The 22,643-nt window shown below is 34.2% G+C and overlaps 1 protein-coding gene across 1 annotated transcript in view; it reads left to right on the forward strand.

Annotated features, from left to right (window-relative positions):
* Window positions 1-22,643, forward strand: part of LOC111055500 — a 145,582-nt gene that overhangs the window by 62,686 nt on the left and 60,253 nt on the right. Inside the window, exons 15-17 of the mRNA XM_039439723.1 lie at window positions 5,767-5,857; window positions 9,935-10,084; window positions 21,893-22,046. Coding sequence (XP_039295657.1) covers window positions 5,767-5,857; window positions 9,935-10,084; window positions 21,893-22,046 — 395 coding nt within the window. The remainder of the gene's footprint in view (window positions 1-5,766; window positions 5,858-9,934; window positions 10,085-21,892; window positions 22,047-22,643) is intronic.

Raw genomic sequence — 22,643 nt, forward strand, 5'->3', positions numbered from 1 at the left:
ACAACAAAATATTGCTCTGAAAATAGTTAAATCATAGAGAAAACATTCGAAGATTCAATCTTGAGTGGGCCTAATGTTTGATATTGAAGAAAAATTATCTAAAAGTTTTAATAATGAATTACGGAAAAATTACTAGGAATTTCTCAGTCAAGGCTGAGTTTCACCAGTAGGCTTACCTCAAACTTTAGATCTCTGCTGTATTTTCCTATTATTATTGTTGATTGTATTGCATTAAGAAGTGGAATTCGATAATAAAAAAGAAACAATTATTACTCTACCTCACTTTTAAATATTGATACAATTATTGTACTTTGATTTCAAATTCGATTCTTCACTTTTAAAGACTTGCGATACTTACCTTTCTGACAATGGACAATGCAGCCAACATTATATTGTTGAGGCTATGGTGCTCCGCTTATCTGATTTTTCGAGTCGAAGTTACTTTGTGCCGGTTTACTTGATCAGTCTTAAATTCAGTTAATAATTTAGTAAATCTGAACTTTTCGCGTATTCAGTTAAAGTTTTACGAGTTTCTATATAAATCGTGTTGACTAACGTGTGTATTGTGAATATATTGTGAGTATGCTGAATCTGTAGTGGTATGCAGACGGACATAAAAAGCTACTGTTCACCCACAGCTTCATCAAAGAGGATCCGGTCAACAAGTTCGCCCGAGTCGAAGGACATTCTCATAAAAAGAAATCATCCAATTCAGCAATGGGGATCGATGAAGAGACCATGAAAAAATTATTAAAGGAGTTAGAAAGTCGCCTATCATCGGATATAGATGGTAAACTGAAAAAACTTAAAGAAGACTTTGAAAGCTCAGTGGCATCGATAAAAACAGTAGTGGATGAAGTGTTGAACGAAAATAAAAATCTGAGGCAACAAATTTCTCAGCTTTCGGACACAAACAAATTGCTTTTGAAACGGGTTATTGGCTTGGAAGATAGAAGTAGACGGAACAATTTGATTTTTAAATGACTAAAATTCAATGTGAATACATTCAATGCAGTAAACGTGGTGAAAAATTTCTGTATCCAGTTTTTGGGAGCGAGACCGGATGTGTGGATTAACCGGGCCCATCCTCTAGGTACAGCGAGGGATGGAGGCCCACTCATCGCAAACTTTCCCGACAACGCCGATTTGACACATATTCTAAATAATGCGAAAAAGCTCAAGGGAACAGGGTTTTTTGTTCACAAGGATTTTTCCTCAAAGACCAGAAAAGCCAGGGCGAAGCTGTTCGTAATGAAAAAGGAAATCATGAGGGTACGACCACAAGAAAAAGTATTTATAAATCATGACCGTCTTACTATCCGCAACGTCTCATTTGAAATTGATGGAGAAGGAACGTTGAAATCAGGGAACCAGGACGGGGAGGAAAAACTACGTGATGTTCTTGGAGAGGACGCAGATGCGGTCGTCAATGCGCTGAAGGGAGCCGATCAACGTCGTAGTGAAGCTGGGAGTGATCAAGGACACTGAGCCAATGCCGTCAGTCACAAAATAAAAACGAAAAGTGAGATAGATTTTTTAGTTTATAATGTATGTGGGCTGCGTGGTAAGTTTCTTTTCGATTTTTTCAATTTCTTAAGAGATTATGATTGTTTTATTTTATTAGAAACATTTGTAGAGAACGGAGATCATGTATTCTTTGAAAAGTATCTTGAAGGATATGATTATGTTTGGGATTTTGCGATAAGGGATTCAAGGTATGGAAGGCCAAAGAAGGGCCAATTAATAGCAGTTAGAAATGGGTTAAAACATAAAATAGAAAATTTAAATGGTAGAAATGTAGTTATATTATCTGATAAAAATGTGATAATTGTACCAGTTTATCTGAGTGGTGGGTCAGACGAGGAATGGGAATGGGACTACTGTGCGTTGTATGATTTTATGTCGACACTAGATAATACAGATAACATTATTCTTGCGGGAGATATGAATGGGCGAGTAGGAGAATCTCAGGATGTACCGTTAGAGTTAACGTTAAATCTCTCAAATATAATATCTCATGATCGTAACTCTAAGGATAAAATTGTTAATTGGAAGGGGAAAAAGTAAGTGAATTTCTGTGAAGAGTTTAATTTGGCTATTTTAAATGGTAGAACTATAGGTGGTGAGGCGGGGGAGCTCACATTCGTAGGAAGTAGAGGGGCATCAGTTATTGATATATGCTGTGTAAGTTTGGAATGCTTGAATTTAGTAAAAAAACTGAATGTTATACCTGTAAGTTTCTCTGACCACTTGCCAATATGCGTTTGTCTATTGAGTGATTATCGTAACGATAACGAAAATAGTTTGATGCCACTTGCTCCGAAGTTATCGGTGAGTTGTCTAAATAATACTGGCTTTACGGAAAAGCTGGCTGCTAATTGTAGGAATGTCAATAATCTCCCTGACAGCATCAACGAGGCCGGTAGTATGTTGAGGCAACTCATTTACAACGCAGCTAATTTCAAAAATGTCCCTAAATCAATGAGGAATAGATTTAAAAAGAACGACTGGTACGATAGAGAATGTGAGAATATGAGAGCACGCATGTTCTCATTTCTTAGATTATTCCAGAAAACTAATTCCGTTGACGTTAGAGATGACTATGTGCGAATAACAAAAGAATATAAGGCTCTATGTAAAACTAAAAAGGAATATTACTGGAAAGATTTAAAAAATAAACTTGCTACTGTTAAAGATTCTAAAATGTTTTGGGAGATAGTACGCAAACTGAAAGGAATTCAGCCGAAAAAAAATCCTAATATTAGTGCAGATGAGTGGATATATCATTTTAAACGGTTATACACAACTGAAAGATCAAGTGGACCAATAATGTATGCTGAACCACTCATCAATAGTGATGCGCTTGATAGGATAATTAGTTATGATGAGATAGATATATCCCTGAAAAGGCTTAAAAACGGAAAAGCGCCAGGAGAGGATAGGATCCCTCCTGAATTTTACAAAAAAGCACCATTAGAATTCAAGGAGTTGTTGTATGTATTTTTCAACAGAACTTATGATGAGTGTACGCCCCCTGAGTCTTTTAATAAATCAATAATATTTCCCTTACATAAAAAAGGCGACACCAAGAATCCTAATAATTATAGAGCCATATCGTTCACAAATTCCGTTTATAAAGTATTTGTAGGAATACCTATATTCTATATTTAGAAAGCGGGAGGGATATTATGTGGCTACAGACCCTAAAAATGCATTTCAAATACATATTAAAAGCACTTGCATTACCTGACCATAGATACCCTAAAATATTAACAAGCTTAGTGGTACAGAGTAATAGTGGCTGGTGTAGTGAATGGAAACAATTATTTAATCAATTTAATGAGGGATGGGTGGACCCTATAACTCAGCCAGATCGGTGGGGGATGACGTGCGACAATATAATTGATAAAATTCGCCGTAATGTACTGGGAACTTGGTGGGAGAAAGCTTCAAATTCTCAGTTTCATCAAATATATTATACGTTAAGAACCGATAACGCAGTTATGAAAGATTATTTAAACGACTCAAATAAAAGAAGGATGATTAACATAATTTTCAGAGCGAGAGGGTCATTATTGCCCTTGAATTTTAGAGTAGATAGGGGGGAAAACAGCTATATTTGTTCACTATGTAATAGTCAAGAAATTGAAGATATTTATCATTTTATAGGAAAATGTAAGGTGCTATCAGAGTACCGAGTAAAATGGTTTGGAAGAGCTCGGTGATAACGGATGAAATGGTTCAAGAGTATTTAAATGGTAAAAACTGGAAAAGTCTAGCGGGATATGTAAAAATGTAACATTGAGATATAGAAAGCTCCTTGTGGATGAATTTAATTTCTAAAAATAGCTGTACTATAATAATACTTGTGGATAATAGAAAATAAATATGTCATTGTAAATATTGTTCCCGAACCGTAAACTGTACATATAGCTCTGGACATGTATGATTGAGTTCATCGGTTTATTATTGAAGATGATTATTTATTGTTCAAATGAGTTCAAATTATCATTGTATCACTTCATTTCATAAAGAATTATTTGTATGTTCGATTAATAAGTAAGAATAATTTACTTTGTATCAATGTGTAGTTCATCTCTAGGCCTATAATAATGATTCAGGTTTCTCAAATGAACTGAAAATGATAAGATTCCAAGCATAGACGGACTACTGTGCTATGCCTATGAGTGACTGATATTTAGTGCTAACTTCCCAGTTGCCTTATAAAGTTTATTGAGTGCTATCGCATGACATTGTGTAGCCCGTTCACTCTGTAGTAGCCTACTGTGAGAACTTTGACAAAAACTAGAAGATAAGGATGAGATATAGATTAAATAACTATCAACTCCGGCTGACGGCTTCGGCTATGCCTAAGAATTTTCGGATTATTATGAAAAATAATAATATGGTATTGATGTATTGTATTGGTATTGGTATATATGGTATTGATTGTTGACGAATGATATTGTATTTAATTTTATCTTATTTTGTATTGTTTTTTGAAGTGAAAAATAAATTCTTTATCTATCTATCTATTCTTATCTATCTTGTTGAGGCTATGGAGATATCATCGTATTCTATTGTTTGATATCAAAAACACAATAATAAATATTAAATTATGAAACAGTAATTCATAAAATATATTATAGACATGATACCGCGATTCACGATACATAATTATATAGATTATTACAGTCGTTATGAGATTATCTCTATGATTTTTGTGAGATCGGACACGATCAGCTGTTATTCAAGGTCATTTTACAGCCCTAGGGCCGTAAAGTTTTACCGGCCTGGTCGGAAAACAATCACTTTCGGCCTCCATATGACGCACGTAAACCAGCTCATTACATCCAAGTGTGGTGAAAAAATATGTACTTGAAATGGCTTTCATGTTTGGCATTGACTGAGTTTATATTAATACCCAAAATTTAGCTTTTGGGGCTGAGCTCGTTTGTTAGGACTATGAGTAAAGTCTGTCTGTTCTGGTGAAAAGGATGGATTTGGCTCTTGTTTATAATACTATTATTAAAAATGTTTCTATAATTTTACAATACTTAATTCCAATGATTTAATAATTAATTTTGATAATTTTATATGCTAACACAGAGATCCAAACAAAAACGTTAACCGCGCTTGCGCAACTATTGGTTAGTTCGACCTAGGAACTTGCCAAGCGCGAGCTCTGTTACACGCTCAGTTCGCGTTCCACTCTTGCTCCACCTGCGATCATCAATCGATTTGCTCGAGTGCGGAGCAGAGCATAAGTCTGTACGCACCTTTAGATTGTTGCCGCTGAAAATTTTTAAAAGAACTACTGCCGGATGGCTTAAGGTTAGAGGATTTTACTCAACTAATGAGTATCTAAATTGTAATGATTTTATATATGAGTGACAAATTAGCTCAATTATTTTAAAAAATGAAAATATTGTTAAACTGACGATGCCTATTATTGTAAACGCCCATATAAATCCATGAGATTTAGAGGATAGATTATTCATGGTATAGTAGAACAAATATTTTCTCAAAATATCAATTTTTGAATAAAGATGTTGTATTCTTATATTCTTGAATACAACAGAATGTCTGCCTTTATTTTTGACCTAGGAGGGCGAAGCTATGGCGCAGTCGGCCCTCACTTACACTCAGTTTTGAAAAGTAGAAAAGTAGTTTTGATTTATGAAAGTTAAAAATTATCTTCCAAACTTTTCCTTCTTTCACCTTTTTTGAGCGTTCATCGCCTGAGCTATAATTTGATTCTTGCAGACTCTTTCCTGTTATTTGAAAATGAACCAAATAATCTTGGATGGAAGAGTGGAACCGAGGAACTGTTTGGCTTCAATGGAAGATCAAAGACGTAAGATATTATAAATTGTTTACTGTGCTGGAGTTTTTAATCAGTTCTAGGATATCTGTAACTGGAAGGAATCTAGAATTGATCACGGACAAGTGCTTCATGAAGCACTTTGTGAGCAGTTATTGTTCACATTAATATTATATTATATACTATTACTTACAATCTATTACTAAATTTTAGATAGATTATTGTTGTATTTGTCAAGCTAGACTTATTTGGTTTCTCTGTATATGTATTTATGAATGTGAATAAATTTGAATTCGATCAATTATAACATAATTAAATGATTGCTTTCATTGAGGGCGGAGTTGGGACTTTGGGTCCTCTAAGCCACACAAATCTTCAAAATTTAGAGTGATGTATATAGAGAGGGGACCTCAGAGTTTGGACTTTTCAAAAATAATTCAACTTAGAGCTGGAGGTCGTGGGAGCTATTTGTCTCATACCTCTATTTATAAACGTACATGATAATATTATCACTAAGCTATGAAGTCGAACCGAATCAATCAATTATTTTTATCCACAATTCAAAACGAAAAAAAATGGAGAGGGGACTTTTCAAAAGCAATATCAATAAGATTCAACGTGGAGCTGAAGATCGTAAGAACCATTAGATTTGTCTCATATCTCTACACACTGAGATGATAATATTATCACTAAGCTATGAAGTGAAATTAATTTTTATCTATAATTCAAAACGAAAAAAATAATAGAACTAGTCTTGGAATAGGTTCTAGTTGATAGCAAGAAGTGGGACACAGCTATTATGTTGGAATATCCAATTTAGACCTAAGTGATGGAGAGAAACCGACTAATAATTCAAATATTAACAAATCTTAAACTATTATTTGGTTTGTAAATAGCCATCACAATATCAAATTTCGTATCTATAGCAAACTTGATATTTATAATTATATATTGGGCACTCCTTTCTCGTCAATCGTTTTGTCCAGCGAACTCGATTTATGTATAAAAGTTCAAATGATATGTGTTGAAAATTTGAAGTTTATTTATGGAAGCATTCGGAAGCTATCGTCGAACATAGTAGTCCAATGGTCAACTTCATCAACTAAATCAAGGCCAATGTTAATCAAGTCAACTTAATCCCAGGTAGCACAGAAACGTTGAAATAACGTTAGAAACACGTAATACCTTAACGTTGAAAAGACGTTTAAATTCAACGTTGAAAACACGAGAAAATGTCCGCCGTTTCCACATTATTTTCAACGTTGAATAATAGTTGAAAAAACATTGTAACAACCATTATTTTCAACTATAAATAGACGTTGAAAGCACGTCGTGACAACCATTATTTTCAACCATAAATAGACGTTGAAAGCACGTTGTGACAACCATTATTTTCAACTATAAATAGACGTTGAATTAGCCATACTTTTGAACCGGTACCTTATCAATTACATGGCAATATTTCTAAAATCATTTGAAAAGAGATGAAAATACGAAATCATATTTCCATTTATTTACATATGATTTCATGTAACAGAAATATTACCCTGCAATGCGGTAGATTGGTAAGTTGACATTAAAAACACACAATAAAAACCATATTCATCTCTTTTCTGTATAGGGCTACTTTTTATAGAAATAGAAAGGAAAATAAAAATCTCAGTATCCTTTTTGAATTATTTAATCACTATTATTAATCATTATTTAAATGATTCAAAAAGGATACTGAGATTTTTATTTTTCTTTCTATTTCCATATTACTTCAATTTTGATCCACAAAAATAGTATGATGAGAGGTTGTTTAAAGAACTAAGATGGTTACAACCAAATTACCATGGTAATTTAATATACTCTGCCAAGCTCAAAAACATTTTATGTCTGTAAGAAACATAAATTAAAACCATTATTTCAAGAATTCAGCAGTTGTTTAAAAATCTTGAATTTTTAGTATGATAATTTTATCTGTGGTGAGCAAAAATAGCTCAATTCTTTCTAGCAAATAATATAGATCATCTAAATTTTTACTTGACATTTATGCCAGGTTTAAACTATGCCAATTGGCAAAACAATAATATTGTCAATTAGTTTTTATTTAGCTATGCCTAGATGATGGTTCTAGAATTAAAAGATTCAATTGATACTTTACACCAGCTATAAATTTCAGAAGACAATATTATTGTCTTGTTAATTGGCATCGTATAAACCCGCCTACATTTTAGTTTTCAGGTATGATGATAGTTTGTGATTTATGCAATAGAGAAACAAATATTTTATTACAGTTTTTCAATAGAAAGGGACTTTCAAAATAACTTTCCACTTTCATTTCATAATACTTTTTAATTACCGACGAAATTAGATTGTTTTTTTCTCCACTGAAAATACTCTGACTGTCGCATATTTTAGCCAATCCCTAATAGTGTCTTCAATTTGGGTCTCAATGCCCACAGTCGACCCACAAGATTCTTTGATAGAATCTGAAACATAAGGTAATATAAATTTTAATAAGAAATTCTATAATATGAAGGCAGATGAAATTTTGCCACCACATAGGAGTTATTATTTGATACAGATGTTGCATGGTTAAAAGGGAATTGCTTTTAACAACAAGTACAGAAATTTTTCTCAAGTGCACATTTAATAATGTGCGAGGTGATGACTGTTTTTTAGATGAAAATAGTCCATTACTATACAATAGTCAGACGAGAAAGTCACGCCAGCTGTTCGTTCAAACATTCAAAAGAACTAAGAATAAAGTAAGAATATTGGGTTTCCAAATTTTGTAGCATAGACGAATTTTAACTTGAAATACTCCTCTTTCATTAGGCCTATAGAAGTAAACAAATAAGGCTCTATATAAAATTTATTTTTTAGATTTATGACTAAAATTTAATAGTTACTGTAGGTACATACTTAGTTTTATGAAAAAAACAGTTGTATCCCGATATTTCAACCATTTTTTATTGGCCTACTAAATTTTGTAAACCTAGACCAAAAGTTTAAAATCACAATGAAATTAATCAAAAATATCCTTGACATATATGGGTTGTAAACATGCATAAATTAATTGAAAATTTAATTTTAAAATGAACAAGTTTAAGCTAAATTTCGTCACCATGGAATGACGATATTTGGAAAATGTTAATATTTATAAGCTGAACTCCGGACACCCGTTTTCAATTTCTTGGATCACCGAGTTAATTACTGAACTTGTTAAAAGCAATCACTTTGATGTTAAGTGATTTATATTATATTAAGTTCAGTGTTATTATATTAAGTTCGATGGAATTTCTCAACACAAGCAGTCCTGTGACAAAAACAATACATAGATAGCATAATGAAAATATTTGTGGAGGAATCAAAGTAATAGTAATTTATTTGGAAGTTAAGTAGTAGGCTACATGTAAAATACTTAAAACCAAGCTTATTGTATTATATTAATTTTTAATAATTATATTAAATTAGAGCCCTCTAATTTAAAACATAATATAACTTACCTAACCCTAACCTCAAATGTAAACATAATTAATATGTTCAACACACAATATTTGTTTTGAAGTTTAGACAATAAATCACCAAACAATCTCATCTTTTAAATAAGAATAATAAATTAAATAAACTTACCAAGTCAAAGTGGAATAGGAAGACTCTTCTAAATGAGTTCACAGCTTTCATCAACGTGATGAGAATTCAAACAAGAAATGGCGTTGTCGCGTTGATCAGTCGATCGTCGTTGATAGATCCGTTTTTGTGTAAGGACTACTGTAGCGCTGTGAGTGGTGGAATTGGAAGCTCGTTTTCAACGTGTTTTCAACGATAGATCAACCGTTGAAAACAACGTTGCATTTAAAACGTTGAAAAATTCAACCGCTAACGGTTATTCAACCTCAACAACCAAATTTCAACGTTGGAAACACGTAGGTGTGCTACCTGGGATCAACTCAAAAGTTCAGCTTGGCTCGTTCAATTAACACTGTTATTATCTAGATTGTATTGCATATTCTTTTTCATTTAGTCTATCCTTCCATTCATATATTGGTTGAATTATAATTGTCAATTCATCTTTTGACCCTGTACTTCACTAACTGTGTTTTCTATTTTTTGTGTATACAGGGCTATAGGAGCGAATGAAAAACTTGGATTTCCACTTTCAGCCAACAGAATGTACCGCCATAGAATACATTACGAATACTATGCAAAGAACAAAATGATAGTTGGCTCCAAATGGACAGAGAAATATGGGCATCGTAACTCTAATTTGACGTGAGTGATATCCTAAGCATGGAAATACTATAGTGAGGTCCACGTTATAATGGCAGTGTTTTAATGGTATATAATGGTATTGCTATCCTTGTCTACCATTTAACAAAGCGGATGGCGCTATCTCTTTCTCGCTTTACTCTGTTGCCAGATCGTCTTTTAACAATGTAGAATTAATAATTAACTAACAAAATATTTTATCTTAGTGTATCTCATTATAATATATAATTTCTTGCTTGATAAAATATAATGAAACCAGAACCAGGTTTCTGAGAAACCAGAATAAAGTTCTATAATACCATTGCAGTTCTGACTCCGACTCGGAAGTGAGAATTGGATTCACACACGTAGAATGGACAGTCGAATTCAAGCTGCAGAAATGAGGTTTCTAAGGAGTGTATTTGGCTGCACTACAGTTGATAGAATCAGAAATACTGATATAAGACAGGTTTTATTGGTTGCTCCTCTGCATGGAAGAGTTATACAAAATAGACGCAACTGGTGCAGTCATTTGAATAGAATGCCACCTGGGAGAATGCCACGTAAAGTCCAAAACTATAAACTCACTGGAAAAAGAGATGTAGGGAGGCCAAGAAAGAGATGGATACCAGAACAGGTTAATTAATAAACCTAATCCCTGAAGTGAAGATGATGAAAAGATTTGCTTATTTAAATCGAGAATGAGCAGTTAATATTACATCAATAAAGCTGTATCAGCCGTTCAGGTGTACGGTCAGCTACCGTCTATAGAGGGCATTGACAAGACTGAGGATCGGCAAAGTTGTTCTCCTTTAACGTGAACCTCACTATAGTTCATCCATTGTTATAATCATAATAATTCAAATATCTTCGACGTGAGTGATACCCTAAACATTAAAATCGTATTTCATTCATCGTTGAGAGCTTCCATTGAAAGGGAATGTCATCTTTCCTTGTTCTAAGCAAAATGTGTTCGTCCCTTTTCAATAATTCATTCATTTGATACAATTAATATACATATTAATTATTCTATTGTGAGGGTTGAAGGTAGGGGTCTATTTTTTGGGGGGTGGGTTGATAAATTGAGGCTTAAAATACTTGGGGAGAGTCTATTTATTTATTTATTTATTAGGTTAGCACAAACAATACAATGATCAGAAAAGAAAAAAACAGGTTATTGACCAAAACTTTTTCAATTTCCCAATTTAGTTCCAAATATTATACATAGGTTATGTTCATGCCTTTGAAAAATAAATTCTTACCATCCAAAGATGTTTACTATATATACAGGGTTTCTCACCAAGGTTGTAACAGCCGTCGACCATAGATTCTACTCGACTTTTCTGACAAAAAATGTTCAGTAAACTTTTCTCTTATTGACCTTAGTTTTCAGGATATATCGATTTTTCGATATTTTCAGAATATGCCTACTTCCGGTCATTAAATACTCAATAACTCGAAAACAAACTACTTGAATTCCAATTTCAAGGGTATTGTTGAAAAGAGAAAAAAAATCGAACAAGATTAATGTAATTTTATTCGATGTCAGATATTTTGTAGTTTTTTATTAGGGCTTAAGGCCATTCCACACAGCACGTGGCGTGCGTGGCTGGACGCACGCCACGCTGGCCACGCTAGCCACATGCCAATTCACACCGCCACAACTGTTGCGATGCTATACCGGTCACGTTTCCCGTCAGTATGCAGAAAGATGTCAACTCCGATGGTCCCGTGGTGTGAATCTGGATTTTCTTGTGGCTTACCTTGGTTTGATGACTCGAGCAGCAGCAGTAGTAGTGATAATGAGCTGGTTTTATTGTATTCGGTGACAGCACGGGACCAGTGAGTACATCCAATCAATAAAAAAAGGAACACCTATGGCGAATTCCATCATTTAATGCGCGACCTTGAGGCTGACAATGATAGTATACATTCTATACGATAGTATACGTCTAGTTGATATGCCATATTTTTATCTCTTTTCTGATATCACTTGAAAATGGCATAAATGTCCGAAACATGTTGTGATAAAATATTTCAAAAAAAGGGTACTGAGTTTTCATTTTCTTTACATTTATATACGTCTAGTATACGTTCTGTGCATGCTCGGACCAAAACGTGGCCGGACACGTTTGAAAAGATCGCTCAGAGAGCGAACGGTAGCCACGCGTGGCTAGTATAGCAAGCATTGCCCGCGTGGCCGTGGCTGCTATTTGAATTGCTTCATTTGATTAGCTGGGAAGCGATGTTTTGAATAGTAGCTAGCGTGCGTCCAGCCACGCACGCCACATGCTGTGTGGAATGGCCTTTAAACTTGAAAAATGCTATTCTTCAAATTCAAACCGTTTTTTCTCGATTTTTCTCCGGGTAATTATAGTGGTTTCAATATTTCAAAAACTTCTCCATTTCATAATCTTCCGAATGAGTTTAAATTTGAGAAGGTAAGTTTCATGATAAAGAAACACTAGATGATATAGATCAGCTGAAATCAACTAATTTTAATTGGTGTAGGAGCCCTACCTGTGCTGACGTCACACAAATGCACTACGGCTTTGTTTACGGAGGTAGTGGTATTATAGGTCCAATTGGATAAAATCCGGTTAAATTTGAATCCCAATTAATTTACTCGAGAACCAATTATATGAGGCTTTTTGAAAAGAAGGCTTCTGTGATTGGTTCACGTGAAATTAATCACGATTAAAATTTAACCGACTTTTGTGCAACCGGTCCTTAATGTTCTGTACAAATGAAGATATCATTCATATTCAATTCATGTGGAATTAATCACGATTAAAATTTAACCGGCTTTTGTTCAACTGTGTCTATGATACACATTTAATAAGCAGAGCTTTAGTGTTAATGAAAAGAGGAATGTGCATAAATCTGTAGGCACATTAAGAGCCGGTTAACGAGCTCGGGATTCAGGTGAGTTCTAGACTTTAAACAGCTGGAGTCAGAAAATTGGCTTTCCAAAATGGGGTGTAGTCGCAGTAAATAGTTGCAGAAAATGAATCCTCATTTTCTCATTTCTATAATAATTGGAAACTTTTCTCCTTGAAATGAAACATTCCTAAATAATTCAAAATAGCTGAAACTTTGCACTATTTTCTCTTCATTTTATTTTGTGTTCAATTTTCTAGTTTTTCGAAATTTAATTGACCGAACGAAGTGAGGTCCAAGATTCAAGTCGACGGTTTGGCATTTTTCTTAAATGTTTGAATGTTTAAATGTTTATATGTTGCGCATTTACGGCGAAACGCGGTAATAGATTTTCATGAAATTTGACAGGTAATATGTTATTTTTTTGATTGCACGTCGACGTATATACAAAGTTTCTGGAAATTTTGCATTTCAAGGATAATATAAAAGGGAAAAGGACCCTCCTTCATTCGCCAATATTAGAGTAAAAATCAGACTATAGAATTATTCATCATAAATCAGCTGACAAGTGATTACACAGATGTGTGGAGAAGACAGTCTATTGCTGTATTTCCATAAGATCTATAGTTTCAATCAGGTACTTGTGGATGAGAATACTGCGTGAGGTCTACTGTTTACAGAACTACTAGTTTAAACATGACTATGACTACGCCCCGTTTCGGAAAGCCAATATTCTGACTCGAGCTGTTTAAAATCTGGAACCTAGCTGAATCCCGAGCTCGGAAACCGGCCCTAAACGTTTCACACATACGATTTATAGATGTAAGCATCATTAGATGGTTAGAATGGGGAATGGGCACTGTTTCTTTGTTATCGGATGAGCACGTTGGACTGTCGGTCCCAACTGAAGTATGACAGTCGTAAGGCCCATTGCTGGCTTAAATTATGTATATTCAGGCAAGGTGGAGCTTCCGTCAGGGACTCCCCACCAATAATAGCCATACGAGTATTATTATTAATGTTTCTGTATAAATACAAATACAGATACAATCTACATGTACATTCACATGTACATTTACATTCAAATTTACATTTACATATATGCTACCAATTCTCTATGGCATTATCCTATCATGTCCCATTACTTGTTAGTTACTAGTCACAATTTTAAACTATTATTTACAACATAAACAATTGTTATTATAACATCTTATAACATCATCGAGCAGTTAATATTCTTCAAAATCACAGGTGATAGTAGAAATAATAAACTTAGCATCAGTTGTTGAGAATTGAAATGCGCGTGTTTGTGGCACATAAGTCTGTACGCACCTTATTTCATCTATTTCAGAAAACACTATTGTAATAAATAGAGACCATTGAAGAGCTAGAATAATGGCTTTTATTGACTAAAATAAACTGAGATAAAATAACAAACTTTCTGATGATTTAGAATAATTCAAACAACTGATTTATGACATATGATTATCATATCATTCTTCCCTCCCAGTGGTGGAACCTACCGGGGCCAATCTACGAATGTTGACAGAAACTTCTCTTCCATCAGAAAGTCTTACTTGAGCAACATGAGGGTTCAAATGAATAATTTCTACCTTTTCAACTTCAGGATCATGCTTACTGAGTCTTACAAAGGTCTTCATCCATGCCTCCTTGGCGTTGATCAGCCAGGATGGCAAGTTTGTCATAGACATGGGATTACGAGGATGAATGAACATTCGCTCGTGAGGTGTGCAATTGATGGTCGTGCAGAGAAGCGAGCGTATGCTGCTTAGTGATTCTAAGAGTACCTTTTCCCAGTGAGAAGTATCCATGTTCCTGGACCATAGGGCTAAACGGATTGTCTTCCAAATTATTCCATTGTAGCGTTCCACCTGTCCATTACCTTGAGGGTTGTAAGGTGTTGTGGAACTGGTAGCTACACACCTGGACATTAAGTAATCTTTGACATCTTTTGATAGAAAACTGGTCCCTCTATCAGTGTGTATGTATGAAGGATAACCGTATGTGGTGAATAAGTCAATGAGATTTTGAATTACTGTTTCTGATGACATGTCTCGACAGGGATAGGCAAAGGGAAATCTCGAATATTCATCCACAATAGTGAGGATGTACTTGTTTCTAGTTGATGATGGCAGGGGTCCTTTGAAGTCAATGTTGATCCTTTCAAAAGGCCGAGTTGCTTTTATCAATTTTCCTTTGAAACAGTTGAATCTTGGCTTCAGCTCTGAGCAGATCTTGCATTCCATGCAGACTTCTCTGATGTCATCTACCAAGTATGGAAGGTTATGAGCTTAAGTCCAGTGAAAAAATCTTGTGATGCCGGGGTGGCAGAGGTCTTGATGGTATTTTATCAAGTCTTGTTTTGATGTGATACATCCCATTATCACACATGCTCGAAAAAGAGCGTCAGCAGTTATGTTCTCTTTTCCAGGTCGGTAAATGATCTCATAGGTGTATTGAGATAGCTCAAGGCGCCACCTCATAATTTTTTCGTTCTTCACCTTGCCTCTTGCCGTGCTATTGAACATGAATGAAACAGATTTTTGATCAGCAATAAGTTGAAAGAAATGACCAGATAAGTAATGACGCCACTTCCTAATAGATTCTACAATGGCATATGCCTCTTTTTCAACTGATGAGTGTCGTTTTTTACTTTCGTTTAGCATTCGTGAAAAGTATGCAACAGGACGTTCATTGTAAGATAGTGTTGCTGCTATGCAGAAATCTGAGGCATCAGTCTCTACAGTGAGAATGCCTCCTTCATCAAAAACATGTATTACAGCTGCAGCTACCTCTTTTTTAAGATCTTCAAAAGCTGCAAGGGCCTTTCCTTGAAGAGGGAAGAGCGTACAGTGTGCCAAGGCATGAATTTTACTTGAAAAATTTTGTATCCATCGAGAGTAATGTGCGAAGAGGCCCACAGTTCTCTGAAGAGTTTTGGGATTAGGAGGTGGGGGCATATTAAGTAGAGGCTCAAGGCGTTCGGGATCTGGACGTAATGATTTGTTTCCAACTAAAAATCCTAGGAAACGTATCTCCTTTTGACAGAATTTACTCTTCTCCTTGTTTATAGTAAGTGAGTTATTTGAAGCTGCTGCAAGAAACCGTTCAAGATTAGTGTCATGTTCTTCTTTTGAATTTCCACAAATTATGACGTCATCTAAGTAAGCATAGGTATCAAATAATTTATCTTTTTGTATGAGTGAATCAATTACTCTTTGAAAAGCTGAAACACCATTAGTGACACCAAAAGGAATACGACAGAACTGATAAAGTTTCCCACATGCTTCAAATCCTGTGTATTGCCTTTCTTCAAGTAAGATTGGTACTTGGTGATATGCGGATTTCAGATCTACAGTACTATACCAGGAATACTGAGCTACTTTGCGAACTAAATCTTCCATATTTGGAATGGGATAGGCGTCCAATTCAGTGAATTTGTTTATAGTTCTAGAATAATCTATAACCATCCATTTTTCGGTTATCGGGTTTAACAACAAATGCTTGGGCACGCCAAGGTGTGTGGCTTTCTTCTATGATGCCATCTTCCAGTAATTGTTGAATTTCATTGGAAATGAAATCTTCATCATCTTTTGATAATTTGCGAGATTTGGTTGTACCGGTAATTGGTTGACAATTGGGTTTGAGATGTTGAAAAAGGGAGCAAGGAGGAATTTTTGCTTGAGTTATTCCGCAAATAGTAAGAGGTGGCTTATTACCTCCAATAAATGGTATTTCTATACTGGAGAAATTGTTCATAAATTCGTGCCCAAGAATAATATTTTCACAGAGGTCTTGCATAAGCATTAAGGTTGTGTTTGTATAACTTTCCCCTGAACTGTTAAATTCACGTTAACTTTGCCTCGGATTTGTATATATCAACTATAATCATAATATAGATACCATGAGGGAGAAATAGGCTGAACCTGCCCTATCTTTTTCCAAAATTTTTATGAAAAGTTTCGTTGTCAAAAGTACAGAGTGACCCATAAGTCAGTTGACACGTTGTTACACGCTGTTCTGTAGTTAAATTTATATTCATTGTTTATCGAATGTCAATGAACACATTATCACAAACAACCATCAAACTAAACTGTGGCTTGGTTTGTATCAACAGATGACCTTGAAAATTGCTAGCGTCAACTGACCTTTGGGCCACTCTGTATTATTAGGTTACTAGCAGGTGACCCGTGCTTCGCAAGGATCTTTCTTAAAACTTAACGTAATGAAATCTAGAAGAATTCAAAATAGGCCTATAAGAATCTTCGGTTGATTAAGAATTTATATGCTGCATTTCAAGTAAATCAGTATGACCACCTTTCAATTAAAAAAGAAGTTGGATTCAAAATGGCGAAAAAAATTTGGGTGTGACGGAAATCCTGTTTTCATCATTCGAAAAGGATCCCCAATCATACCTATCTTCTAATTTCCCTTTCAAGAGAAATCTTCTGCTGCTTCCATACAAACTGGAAGCGTGACAAATAATTGAAAACTTGATGTAATCAAATCTTGAAGAATTTAAAATTAGCCTATAACCACCTTCGGTTAAGCAAGAATCTATATGCCAAATTTTAAGTTAATCAGTCCAGTAGTTCTGACGTGATAATGCATCAAACATAATTTCCCTGTACTTTACACCTGTATAGGCTACGTTTATAATCCAGTTCTTTCCTTTATTATAGTAGGGGTAAAGTGAGACTTCTGTCTCAAAGCTGCCCCAAAGCTGGAGAAAAGCTGCCCCCAAATCTGCCCCAAATCTGATTCTTGGTTCTAACCTTGCCCAACCCAATGTAATCTGATCTAACCTAACCTAGCCATACCCCTAATCTCACAATAAACCTCAAATGAAGATTTCTCACTTTTTTGGAAAAAAAACTAGATCCAGCTTCTTTTATTTCTTGAATAACTAAGAAACCGTTAATTTTACAAAAAAAATACAAGAATAACTTTTCCCAGTAAATCTAATAACGAATCCATTGACACCCCATTTGTCAAGATTGAACAAAAAATAAGGATCTCATGGGAAAACTAGATCCAGCTTTTTTCAATTTCTTCAATAACTAAGAAACCGTTAATTTTACAAAAAATCTACAAGAATAACTTTTTCCAGTAAATCTAATAACAAATCCATTGACACCCTATTTGTCAAGATTGAACAAAAAATAAGGATCTCATGGGAAAACTAGATCCAATAACTAAGAAACCGTTAATTTTACAAAAAATTACAAGAATAACTTTTTCCAGTAAATCCATTTGTCAAGATTGAACAGAAAATATGGAAAAAGTAGATCCAATTTCTTGAATAACTAAGAATAATTTTTTTCAGTAAATCCATTATTTGTCAAGGGATCCTAACTCTGAAACTGAGCAACAAGCATTTTTATGTTGAGACCCTTTCTTAAGCAAACCTCAGCACTAAAACCCCCCCCCCCCAACAGGGTGGGGGGGAGGGGGCTTGACCCTCTGCCTTTAACAGCTAAGCTTGAACTACTTGAAAACTCACCTCAGGTTGTATTGAGAAGAAAAAAATATATAATAAAAATGTATAAGAAAGAAGTCAAGTCGGATATATTACTTGTTGATCAGAGTGTACATCTTGATGAGAGTATTACCAAATATGAGTATATCACTCACACACCATATATTCAACAGACATTTAATTACAATGATGAAATTTGAATTAGTTTAAAACAAGAAGATATTTATACACTTCCAAGTAGAAGTTTTCTCATAATTGAAGGCGAAATCAAAGTGAAAGATAAGAATGATGTTGAAACCAAGGACTTTCCACTTATCAATAATGGAGTTGCATACCTATTTGATGAAATCAGATATGAATTGGGAGGGGTTGAAGTTGATCGCACACGTAATGTAGGATTGACAACAACCATGAAAAACTATCTACGTCAATCAAAACTCAATGAAAAAATTATGGAGAATGCAGGATGGAAGTTGACTGGATGGAAAAGTTTAGATAAATTCTGCTTTTGCATTCCTTTGGATATGTGGTTAGGTGTAATGGAAGACTATAGAAAAGTTCTATTAAATGTTCGTCAGGAAATTGTTCTATTAAGATCATCATCAGACTTAAATTGTATTGAATCAGAGACAGCAAAATCGGTGAAAATTGATATTACAAAACTACAATGGAAAGTACCCTACATACATGCTTCTGACACTGTTCGTCTTGATCTGCTGTGTTTAACACATAGTGATATACCAATTACCATTCCATTCAGGTCATGAGAATTGCATGAATTTCCACAATTACCTGAAACTACTAATCTTCAATGGACAGTTAAGACAACTTCAAACATATTGAAACCTAGATTTATTATTCTTGGATTACAAAGGAATAGGAAAAATGTTATAACTGCTAACAGGTCACATTTCGATTTCTGTAATCTGAACAATGTTAATCTCTATTTAAATGCTCAATCATTCCCCTATGAAAATATTGTTGGTAATAAACATTTATTGTATCACATGTTCTCTGAATTCCAAAATGAATACTATCCTTATAACAGCAGTACATCAATTGATTATAAAACATTTGATGAATATGCACCATTGGTTGTTATAGACTGTAGTAAGCAAAATGAACTATTGGAATCTGGTGCAATAGACATAAAGTTGACATTGGAAACAACAAATAATTTCTCAGAAAAAACCAGTGCCTACTGTTTAATCCTCTATGATAATGAGTTTGAATATACACCACTGAGTGGAACAGTAAAAAGAGTATTATAAATCTTCTATAAAATAACAAAGAACTAGACAATATTCAAATCAAAAGTATAATCTACAAATGTATCAATATTTTACCTTCAGTATCATCCCATTGATTTGTAGAATTGTTCTTGTCTTGATCTCAACCATTTTCTTCAAATTTAATTTTAAAGCATTTTATATTATTATCCAATTTATCAGCTTTCTTCAAAGCAACATACTGACTGTGATGATATAGTGCTATCTATATGAGCTTAGATTTTTCATTAAAGTTGAATAATGTTCTTGGTCTGGGTAACCAAACCTACATTTCTTTCTGGGTGTACTCACCTAAACCTAAGATGTTTCACCTATATTTATTACATTTTTTTCATACCATTCTTTGAAAGAGATTCCAGAAGAGAGTGAGAATTGTTGGATTAAGTTTGGATCAGTCATATACTTCCATTCTTTTTCATTATTGAGATTGATGTTTGGTATGAAAGTTGCAGCTAATGGTATACATTGTAAAAAATGGAAAAAATTCTGAATCAAATTTCTGATATCAACATTAATATCACTATTATTATCTTTATCATACAAATATTGACCAAATTTATCAACACTCATGATCTATTTTTATAATAAATGTTTAATACAACCTGAGGTGAGTTTTCAAGTAGTTCAAGCTTAGCTGGTTGAAGGCAGAGGGTCAAGCCCCCCCCAACCCCCCCCCCACCATTTTGGGGGAGGTTTAGTGCTAAGGTTTGCTTAAGAAAGGGTCTCAACATAAAAATGCTTGTTGCTCAGTTTCAGAGTTAGGATCCCTTGACAAATAATGGATTTACTGAAAAAAATTATTCTTAGTTATTCAAGAAATTGGATCTACTTTTTCCATATTCCCTGTTCAATCTTGACAAATGGATTTACTGGAAAAAGTTATTCTTGTAATTTTTTGTAAAATTAACGGTTTCTTAGTTATTGGATCTAGTTTTCCCATGAGATCCTTATTTTTTGTTCAATCTTGACAAATGGGGTGTCAATGGATTCGTTATTAGATTTACTGGAAAAAGTTATTCTTGTAATTTTTTTGTAAAATTAACTGTTTCTTAGTTATTCAAGAAATAAAAAAAGCTGGATCTAGTTTTTTTTTCCAAAAAAGTGAGAAATCTTCATTTGAGGTTTATTGTGAGATTAGGGGTATGGCTAGGTTAGGTTAGATCAGATTACATTGGGTTGGGCAAGGTTAGAACCAAGAATCAGATTTGGGGCAGATTTGGGGGCAGCTTTTCTCCAGCTTTGGGGCAGCTTTGAGACAGAAGTCTCACTTTACCCCTACTTATTATAGTGATATATTTCCTATATATAGTGATGATCATTGTTATTTGACTAAAAGATAGAATAAGTTGAATAGTTTCCCTTTCAGAGGGAATTTTGACAACCCACAAAACTCATTTTTCATTTGAAGATATAACGAAAAGGTGCATATGACCTTATTTTTTTTTTTTTGCTTAGCTTGCCAAAATACCGTCATTCAAATATTAAAATTTTCGACTGACTGTACAGTGAGTCTGTCATCCTATCAGGGCTCAAATAATTTTGAAATCTTAATTAAATAAAAATGGTAGAATAGGTATATTTTGTTATGTAAATAACAACACCTCCATTCAAAAACATATTAATTAACTGCATGCGTTTTCCGTTTTCATATTGCCGATGAAACTGTAGACGTTTATTTAGCACTTTGTCTCAAAAATTGTTCTAGCTGAAAAATTAATAATCCATGCCACGTGTAGGCCTAAACATTGCATCAGGAAAACGAAGTTTCAAAACTATGTTTTTCATGTAGAAAGCAATATAGAAAAAGATGTTATCCTTTTTTAGTTTCGACCATATGATTTGGTGATTTTTAATGTAATCGAATGTAGCCTACCATTAATGAAATTTAAGCATTAATTCTGAAAATCTAGAAGGAAAATTAAAATTTGGGCTCCCAGGTGCACGAGATTGATATTTTTTAGAATCTATGTGCAAAATTTGGAGATCTAAATCATTCCTGTTTTTCCGGTATGCAATCCACTAGTTGACATGTTTTGATGTCAACAAACGAATACACGAACAAACACAACCCTAATCTCTCTTATTATATAGATGAGATCACACATCACTGCTTCACCACTCAATTTTCGGTCCAGAAATGAATTATTCGTTTTCTGTTAATAGTTGCCAGGAGCTTGACGAACTTCCAGAACAGGAGATTCTTAAAGATCATTCTCCTTTCCACACTGAACTGACTTACGAAGGAGACGCTTCTAGCTTCCACTATTTCATTCAACCTGTGCGCCTCATGATTTGGAATTGTACTGACGACAATAACGTGAGCATACAATTATAATCAGAGCTGTTTTTGAAAACGACTCTCAACAACTTCCTTAGCCTAGCGCACTTATACTCTGTACAAAATTACTTCTTACTTGAGATGGACATGCGCAGCAGAGAAAGTGGGAGGGATACAGAGGCGCGATGTTGCCGTTTTGAAGACACACTTTCGGTCTCAGACAGCTCAGTATCGCGCATGCGTTAGTAACGGTTTTTTCCCGTTCCATCCAGTCAGTTCTTTGAATGTAATGTTCTTTGTGACAATGGTTACCGAGCACTGTAACTGAGGCCGGCATTCCACTTTGATGATGATATTATTATCCAATGATGATTTATCATTAAATTCGATATAATAATCAATATATAATCATCATTTCATTCAATAAAAGAGAGAGTACCTTTTAATAATATAATTAATAAAATATAACGGTTGTTATTTAACTAATGTTAAAAACCACTATAACTAGGTCAGCATATTGTTATTTCAAAGCAAAATCCTAACCCCCTAACCTCCCCTTTTATATTTAAAACATTAATAAACATAAATATTTGTAAAAACCTGTAATCCCTTCCAGCATATTGCAATTTCAAAGCA

The sequence above is a fragment of the Nilaparvata lugens genome, chromosome 13 (assembly GCF_014356525.2).
Source record: "Nilaparvata lugens isolate BPH chromosome 13, ASM1435652v1, whole genome shotgun sequence".
In the NCBI taxonomy this organism is placed as follows: domain Eukaryota; kingdom Metazoa; phylum Arthropoda; class Insecta; order Hemiptera; family Delphacidae; genus Nilaparvata; species Nilaparvata lugens.